Source organism: Pongo abelii, chromosome 13 (genome assembly GCF_028885655.2).
Source record: "Pongo abelii isolate AG06213 chromosome 13, NHGRI_mPonAbe1-v2.0_pri, whole genome shotgun sequence".
Classification (NCBI taxonomy): Eukaryota; Metazoa; Chordata; class Mammalia; order Primates; family Hominidae; genus Pongo; species Pongo abelii.
Window position 1 is genome coordinate 117,047,734 of NC_071998.2, and position 9,606 is coordinate 117,057,339.

At 40.7% G+C, this 9,606-nt stretch overlaps 1 protein-coding gene across 6 annotated transcripts in view; it reads left to right on the top strand.

Moving 5' to 3' along the window:
- The first annotated feature begins 256 nt into the window (after nucleotides 1-256).
- The window catches only part of PBX3 (PBX homeobox 3), a 223,142-nt gene continuing 213,792 nt past the window's right edge, over nucleotides 257-9,606 (top strand). The window contains exons 1-2 of one of the 6 annotated variants that reach the window (XM_024252573.3): nucleotides 257-690; nucleotides 1,600-1,673. In XM_024252573.3, coding sequence (XP_024108341.1) covers nucleotides 491-690; nucleotides 1,600-1,673 — 274 coding nt within the window. In that variant the 5' untranslated portion in view covers nucleotides 257-490. Of the gene's footprint in view, nucleotides 691-1,391; nucleotides 1,479-1,599; nucleotides 1,674-9,606 lie in introns of those variants that run through there. The other 5 variants (XM_054520626.2, XM_054520630.2, XM_024252574.3 and 2 more) reach the window with 5 other exon arrangements.

Consider the following 9,606-nt stretch of genomic DNA (forward strand, 5'->3'; position numbering starts at 1 on the left):
CTCCCCCGGGGCCGCCGGGGCTCGCATCCCGCCCGGCCGAGGCGGCGGCGGCGGCCGAGGAGGGCAGTGCGCAGGCTGGCGCGGGGGGCGGCGGGCGTCCCGGCAACTCGGCGGGCGCTGAGGAGCAAGTTGCGCGGGGCCGCCCGGCGGGGCGCGCGGCGGCGAGGAGGCGGCGCGGCGGCCGCGTGAGGGCGGCGGGCGCCGCCGCCTCCGCCTCCGCCACCGCCACCGCCACCGCCGCGGAGCCCGGCGCTTCCGCCCGCCGCTTCTCCTCAGCCTCGGCGGCGGCGGAAGCCGAAGCCGGGCGCCCGTCCGCATCGCCTCAGCCGCGGGCCCTGCCGGCCGGGCCGCCCCCTCCCCGCGCGGGCGAGGAGCGCGCGGCCGCCTCCCCCTCCCCCTCCCCCTCTTTCTTCTCCTCCCTCGCCGCCGCCGCCGCCGCCGCCTCAGCTTTTGCCTCAGCCGCCGCCCGCTCCCGCCCGCGCGCGGCGGGATGGACGATCAATCCAGGATGCTGCAGACTCTGGCCGGGGTGAACCTGGCCGGCCACTCGGTGCAGGGGGGCATGGCCCTGCCGCCTCCCCCGCACGGCCACGAAGGGGCGGACGGCGACGGCAGGAAGCAGGACATCGGCGACATCCTCCACCAGATCATGACCATCACCGACCAGAGCTTGGACGAGGCGCAAGCAAAGTTGGTGTCGTCTCATTAAGCATCTTTTGTGTGTGTGCGGGAGCCGGGCCCGCGGCCGAGTCGAGGCCCGGAGTGGCGCCGGGGGCCAGGGCCGCAGCCCCCGGCGGGGAACTTTCTCCGAAAGCCGGCCGCCCGCCCCGGCCTCGGGGGGACTTGCCCGCGCCCCCCGAAGCGGGCGGGAGTCGGCAAAGTTGCTCTGGGGGGCTCGGGACGGACTCGGTGCGGCGCGGATTCCGTGGCGTCCTTCCCCCCGTCCTGCCCCTCGCAGCCCGGCCCCCTCCCACGGATTTAAACCTCCCGCGCCGACCCCGTGCGGGCCGCGCCGCCGGGAAGTGGAACTTTCTCCTCCGGCCGGGAGTCCCGGCGCCGGCTCTCGTGGCCGCGGGACGACCTCGCGATGCGGGCGGCCACCCAGGCCCGGCGCGGGGCGTTGGGCGGTTTCCTGGCGGGTCCGGGTGCGGACGGCCAAGTTCTCGGGGAGGGAGGGCCGACTTGCAAACTTTGCCGAGCTGTCACCCTCCCGCTGGCCGCAGTCGGCCGGCCGGCAGCGTCGCGCCGGCTCCCTCTGCACAGGAGCGGAGGCGGGAGCCCCTCTGCCCCCGTCCCCTCCCCCGGTTCGCCTTCGCCTGCCCCCGGGGCGAGGCTCCCCGCGCGGGTTCGCGTCTGCAGTGGCCGAGGCTGCTGCCTGCCGGGCAGATGGGTCCGCCTCGTTCCGGCTGCAGCTTTCGCCGCCGGGGCTTGCTAGCTGTCGGGAACTAGTCAACTGGAGTTTTTGTTGACTTCCCACGGTTCAAAAGGGCTTTCCAGAATGGGGGGCTGGAATTAAATCTTGGGTCTAACTTAAAGGAAGGCGCCATATTATTCTATAGGTGATGCTAATACCTTTGTGTTTCGTTATTTGTTTTTTAGGAAACACGCCCTGAACTGTCACAGAATGAAACCAGCGCTCTTCAGCGTCCTGTGTGAGATCAAAGAGAAAACAGGTAAGACGCTGCGCCCCGCAGTGGGCCTGGAGACCCCCGAGGTGGGGGTCGGAGCTACTCCTTCGACTCTCCAGTTGAGAGCTGCTGCTTTTGGGCACCGCCATCTTTGATCATTCTCTCCTTCCCACGTCCTGATCTTGAGAAAAAACTGCAATAAATCTGGAGTCGATTTCTCAGTTCTGCTCCTGGTGTAAAATGAAGTGTAGGTGCGGACCGGGCTGGATCGCCGTCCCTCGGCGGCCGCCCCTGGCTGCAGGCGGGGAGGGGGTCCGGAGCGCCAGCCGCCCTCTCCCGTCTCCTTTCGCCTTGTTTGTGTGTCAGTTTTTAAAAGGAGCAACGGGAGACTGAATGCCAGGACCGAGTCCCCGGGAGAAGCATCGCCCGAACTTTGTTTTACTTAGACAGTCTTAAGCGTCAGCTGCACGGATAGAAGAATAGATGCAATTGAACAGACCCCAGTAGCATGCTTGAATTAGTGTTTTAGGTGGGACGACTACTTTAGAGAATCGAGGAAGGGTAATGATGTGTAGACACATACAATGTATTACATCTGTTAATACTTGTATTGTTTTGTATTCTGAAGTCATTACACTTGTAACTGTGCTTAATATATAAAGTATAAAAAGGTCGACAGATGGAGGTTAAACAATTTTGAAGTGTCCAAGTCAGGGAATATATAAGAAGATAGGTTTTGCAGAAGTGCTGGAATGAAAACTACAGGTACATATTTGGCAAATTTTTGGCAATTCGTTTCAGTTTAACTTTCTTGTCAGACTTTATTAATTGAAGGTCTTTCAGTCTTGAAGTGAGGTAACTGCTCAAATTGAAGCAGAGATTTGGATGTTTTAGTTTGTATTTGGCATTATCTTCCCTGTATGTGGCAAACAAGTACATTAAACAAGATCTACTGTTTATTTTTTTCCTGTTCTTTTCTTTTTTTTTTTTTTGGTGTGTGTTGGATGTATGGTATTTTAAAGTTGCCATTTTGAAAGTTGAGGCAAAGGAGAAAAAGTTGAAGTCCAGGATATAGCACTATCCAAGGGATGCTATTTAAAAGGTTACGTGTGATTGTGTTTAAATTGAGTGTACCAATAGCACAGTGCAAATAATTGTTAGGTTGATAGGCGAGTCAGCCTTCTTTGAAACAGGTTTTTCGCTTTGCAATACTATTCTGATCCTAAAAGTAATCAAGAAAAGATGATGAGTTATTGCTGTCTATTAAATATATATGCTAAACCATAATAAGCAGCAAATAATAAGGGAGGCCAAAGAGTACTTTTCCTGGTTTTCATTCACATATTATGGCTGGTTTCTTAATGCTCAGTGATCCTTTCTTGAATTACTAACTTTTATTTTGTGTTGATTTTTAGCTGCCTTTAGAAAGTGTTGTGATTTAAAACAGTAGATAATTTTTATCTGACTGTAAAATAAGACATCTAGCATTCAGTCTTGAAGATTCTTAGTTTAGAAGCTTAAAAGTATGCAATTCTCAGTAAATTCTGATGCTTAATGTCTAAGGGTTTTCCTGCTATCAGGGCTCCACTTCAGTTTCTGTTGACAGCCAAGCACTGGGGTATTGACTATGTTGTGAATATTAAGATTGATTCGACTTTATACAGCCTTACATTACTAGGGAGAGGGGATGGATACTTACCGCTTCTCATCCACTTCTCATTATTTGTATTTATTTATTTATTTTTGCCTTTTTAAAGTTTTGGCCTAGCTAGCTTGAGAACTAAACCCAGCAAACTGCTTTTCATGTTGAGACATTTAGCAGCAGGCAGAATTCAATTAGGAAGCATAAGTCCTTTAGTTGCTTATTTGCACAGGACTTAGTTACACCATTCTGAAAGGAAAGTATAGTCAACCACATGTCAAAGGTGAGTTACGAAAAAGAAACAAGTCTTTTCAAAGTCTGGGATTACTGGCAGAGAGAGCTTTGATAGGGCTATTGCTATTTAAAAACCAAGAGGCAGCTGACAAAAGAAATTTTTGTGTTTTAAAATTGTTTCTGGGGCTTTCAGTGATAACTTGTAAATTAGATCCTCTTTTTGTGCTTTGGCCAGTGGATCCACATTTGCACGTTACCTCTTTTGTAAAAAGCCAACAGCCGGCAAAGAGTAAAGGCGGCTGTCTGGGCAGAGGCATCTTCCTGCCAGCCTCTCTAAGCTCGAGAGGGATGGGATTTAAGTACTGAGTGATTGATGGGGGTGAAGCTCTTTCTCTTCTTCCCATTCTCCCCTACTACCCATAGCTTCACCTCACTCTCCAAAACTAGTCTTAGAATGAGACAGGGACTCAGAATCCTCAATTTGAAATAAAACAGCTATGTAGACATTAGTGTTAACAAAGCAAAGAAAGCGGGGCTGCAAATTCCAGGCCCCCCCACTCCTGCTTCCATAGTCGGTCATGCTTTAGAAACATGAACTTATAAAAGAAACATTGTAGAATATATGTATATTGCCTAAATATTTTTAAAAAAATCATTTTATTTATTCTAATAATACCTAAAGATAATTCTTTGTAATCTAGAGAAAGTTTATCTAGTCATTTATGAATAGAAACCAGAAACATTATGTTGATGACTCTATTCTGCATAATGGGGGGTTGAGGGGAACTGTCATTTCAGTGGTTAATGTCATTTCAGTTGTGCTTTTCTTCTAAAATAAAACAAAATCATTTAAAAAAATCCATTTATTTGTAGCTCTGCCAGTAGATTTTGAGGTTTCTGATCAGGCAGTGAACACTGCCAGTTCTGATGCACATGGGGGATTTAGTTTAGAAAACATCTGTTTTCCCCTCTACCATATATGAAAAGGTATTTTTCCCTTCTGACAGATAAATGGGTAATCTACTACAATTATATTATTTTCTTGTTGAGAGGTAAGGAAAGTATACTTCTACTATAAGATGCTGCTTTTTCTTGAGAATGTATTCTTTCGTAAAATTGATCATACCATTATTTTTGGGCAGAAATGTCTCTTATTGTTGAATTGTGATATTTGTGCATTTTGAGAGCACCCAAAAAGTTGTAAGCTTTAAAATAAAAATAGTTGTTTATTTTAAACCAAGTAACCAGTGAGATAATTGTTGATATGTTAAGATTTTTGTCCTGATTTTTAAAGCCATATTTTATCATCTGTCTCTTGTTAAATATCGCTGATGCCACAAGGTCTGCTCACCTGCCTACCTCTTTTGGTGTACGCCCCCACCTCTTTTTGGTCATCTTAATCTTAATTGTTGAAGTGCTTTCCTTTGTGAAATATTTCATCCTGAAAAATCTGCCTTCTTTCCAAAGCCCTTAATTGTGCGAGTTTAAGTGAAGGAAATAGTTCTTTTTCAAGAAAAAAATATTTATTTTTTAAATGAAATCCCACATTTTAGTAGATAATATGAATCACGTTATTGTGAAAAATGTTATGCATGAAAAAAAATAAACACAACCTTTTCCCTTTTAAATGATAGGTTAAAATACTCCATGTTGATGGCTGCCAACCAAACTCTGATTTATTACCACCACAAACCCTAAATAGCGTTCATTTACTAGTAATGTCTAATGGCATACATGATGGTTTGCCAGATTTGTAGCCTTTGTGAGGCTTATAAGCAGGACTGACTTGGGAAGATCATAAAACTTAATGAACTTCTCTACTGCAGGAGGTGTCCGCAGGGGAAGAGAAAGGCCTGCTTGGCTGGTTGGGCTGGTTGAAGTATTTTTTATGTTTAAGGAGAAGAAAATGACTAGTAAAAATGCTTTACTTTTAAAGGAACCCTCCCTAGAAGGAGTCATAAGAATTTTAGATATTAAAACTAGATCAAGAGTATAGTTTACAAGTGAGGTTTTATATGCATTTAGTATATGATGTGAGATTAAACCTTTTATCTTTATTGCTATAAGTGTGACTAGCTTTCAAAGAGACAAGGCAGTACTGTCATTCGACACCTCTCTAATTGTGAACCTACAGGTTTAGAGACTCTTTGGAGTCTTTTTCTGGTGTGCTTCTCTTTTAAGGTTTCAGTATAAAAATCTGTTACATTTTTCTTTGTACAGTGCTGTGTGATTCTTTTAATTCTATATGTGTAAAAATCAGTTTTTTCAAGTGAAAATTTAGCAAGAAAGGTGAAAATTGTTATATATTAGTCTAAATGTTATTATATATTTTGCATATGCTTTTAAGTTGCTCTTGCACTATTTCCAATATAATTATCATCGTTTGTTTCAAGTTTTAAAAACAAATGCACTGTTCCAAACATGATCCCTTTTTGTGTTTTCATGAAACACATTTTGTTTTAATGAACTTATTTTCAAGATTTTAACAACTTTTTATTGTGGACACCTTTGAAACATAACATGCAGAGAGAAGAGACTCTTGAACCTCCCATGAACTCCGTGCCCATCTTCAGCAATTAGGAATACTTGGCCAGTCATGTTTTCTCTGTAATTCCCACCATTCCAAAATTATTTTGAAGCAAATTTTAATGGATCTTTAATGTTTTAAATTTCATATCAATTTTAAGCATTAGGTCTGTTTATATTGGAAATATTAAGTGATTAAACAGGAAAAATACAAAGTCAGAGTATCTTGGAAATGTTATAAATTATATTGCTTTATCAATATATTTTTCTTAACGCAACTTAATATTTTACCTTTTTTTTCTATTTTTATAGATTTGATATCTTACTGGAGCTTTTGTAGGAGGTTTTCAGAGAAGTTGTAAAAGAAAGGGATTTTTCTACTTCTTTATTCTTCCATTTCCATCCTAATAAAATAACACATATAATACGTTTGTAGAAAACCTGGAGAAAAATCTCATTGCCAAGCTGGTTTAGAACCTCATGATCTAAAGTATCATGTGGATATTATCTTTAAAATGTAGAGACATTTTCCAATCCTGTTCTTTATTTTTTTCTTCCCAATAAAAATGTATTGAACTGTCTTGTCAATACAAACTTGATCTGTGCAAGTAATTCTTTTGTGCCTTAGTTTTAATGACCCTCATTTTATTACAGATTTGAGTAGTTTTGGTATTTTATTTGGGACTTTACTATGTTATTTTATTAATTTACATAATTTTATTCTGAATTAGAAGTCTTTTAATACACTAGCAAAGGAGGCCCCGACTTGCCCCAAAGAGCACACTGGTTGATCGGCTTTCATAAAATGTACCTGCCTACATTTTTCATACTATGATGCTTTTCCTTTTAATTAATTTTGTCTGTATATTTCCATCTCAATTTATAAATTTTGTAAAAGGTTACTTCTGAGGCAAATTTAAATTAACGTCTTAGTTGGATTATTTATATTTTGATACTTTATAGTGGCGTGGTATAGGATGAAGTTACATTATATCAAGTGTGACTATAAGAATTGAAACTGCATTTTGTGAACCACACCCTAAGTCAGTCATCACTTTATTTTATACTCTACCCTGAGGTATCTATTCAGAATAAATACTTAACACATCAGCACTAACACATCAAGTTATATAAGGTTTTAGGTTATCTTTTCCCTATTCGTGTTTGTGAACATCTTTAGATATTTATTAGTTCAGTATTGACATTATGAGAATAATGTTTTATTTGTTTTCTCAGCAGTCTTGTGTTTTAGCCATTTATCAAGTGTGATCAGCATGATTTAGGTATTAACTGACTAACAAAGCTTACACATTACTACCACCTCCCCCTCAAGCCCGTGTTGACCTTTTCAAGCATTTGCTGAACTATAGTTCAGTAGGCCATTTGAGTCTTTAAGTATGAAGAGAGTAAATAATTTATATCACTATGTAGTATAAATTGGTAAAAGTTTTTCAGAACTAGCTATCTGACTTTTTACAAAGTTATTGAAGTTAATCAGACAAATTGCTATCACATCTAGTTGACAGTGCTATATTTAGCAAGTAAATTAATAAGTAATTCTTGAATGAGCTACTGAAAAAATAAACCACCTTTTTATGCCTTCAAACTCAGAACATATTAAAAAATTTTATTAATCTTCAACACTTGATTTTAATTATCCCTTTTGTAGGCAGAATTGCAACAAGAATTTCTTCTGTATTATTTTTTCATAGATATATTCCATAGTATAATATGTTTGTAGGTTTTAATGGTAACTAGTTTATTTTGGCACTAAATTTGAGTGTATATCTAGCAAAAAAATTGGTGTGATAGAATGTATCAAACTGAATTGGCATAACTTTTTTTTGTATAACTATGTCTACATAATAGTAACAGGTTAGTATGAAAGCAATTAAAAATATTTATGGATAAAAATAATTGTTAAAAGTTTTCTACTTCTTTCAACTTAAGTGCTTTAAAAATGTTAAGCTGTTCAGACAATAACTCTTTTTTAGTGATCATATTAATGAGGACTTGGTATACAATGCAATCCTTTTAATGCTGATGAGTCCTCACAATGTTTAAACCATTATTTGTGAGACTCAACATATGTTATGGCAAAATGATTTTTTGTTTTGTTTTATGTGATACATCAGTTTTCAAAGCATATTTCTTAGGCATCAGAGTCCAGCAGGTGGCTTTTTACATTAAAAAATTCATAAATTTTAAAATCCCATAAAATTTTATTTCAAATTCAAATTAACTAATTGAGAATGTCAACATTTTCACTGTCTCTATATTAACATTTATAATAGAACAAATGGTTGCATATAGAAATTATCTGCAACACAGTCTAAATTAAGATTCTAAACAGGCATTACAGATGCTGGTAACTTTGGCAATTATCATTTTGTTTGGTGAACAGTAGTAAAACAGTGTGCGGTAAAAGTGTTTAGAGAGAGAGGATAAATAAATTGAACAGTTTTGCAATGCAAAGTGGTTTGTGGTGTTTTTGAGGATTTCTTGGCTCTGTCTTAACTGCTATTGTGAGCCTGGAGCAGATTTCCCCATTGCTAATGCCCTAGAAGTATTAATTCACTTTGATATGCTAATTAGAGGGCATTATGCAAGAAATGAGATTAAGTGGCAGCATGAAGCCATTTGCCTGTCAGTAAATTGAGAGCTTTAGCATCAGGAGGAGCTTTGTTTTTTTTTTTTTTTTTTTTTTTTTTTTTGAGTTTCTCTTGGTTTTGCATATAAATAAAATTGATTGAAAGGTCTAGAGAAGCTTCCAGAACATTGGTGGATTCTTTTTTCCCCCCTCCTATGATTATTTAAACGAAATGTTACAGGATTTTTCTGAATGTTAATTGACCTAATTGGAGATACTGAATATAAAGTTTTTATTGTACTGTCTCTGTATAAAAATATACTAAAATTTTTGTGTCACCCAGTCTTTTTTTTCCTAAAATATAATTTGATTAACATGGCTAATGAACTGTTCATCACTTATCTCTTTTCAGAAGCGTAAACTTCTGTGTATGTGCTTGTGCACCAATGTCACTAAATTGAACTTCACAAGGGTATTTTCTTCACTAGGGAAGGGAGGAAGAAGTTGAATTGGGCTTCAGAAAACTATATTAAATGAGTATTAACATTCTGACTTGAATCCATAAAAACTGTAACAATTATAATTCATGGTTAAACTGCCTTTTATACAACCTGTGGAATTTATATTTCAGCATATATCTTATAGGTAAGATTACTGATGACATTTTGTAGAAGATGGAATTTCATACTGGATTCAGATTTTGTTGACTTTTGTGGCCTAAGCTAGGCCTCTGAATTTTTCTCTATAAAGCTATTTTGTGATATTTCTTATATTCTGAGGAGAAATACGTGAATCAATACTAGGATGGCTGTGGGGAAAGGGAGGAAGACAGACCTTCTGTGCCTACGAGAAGGTTAAGGTTTCCTCAAACATGGAACTTCTATCTATAAACCATCCATAGAGGATGGAATTGCAAAACCCTGGCCTAACTATATTTGCTGGGTATGGTTAGAAGGAAGAGGGTTTGGGTAAGGCATTCCTACTGG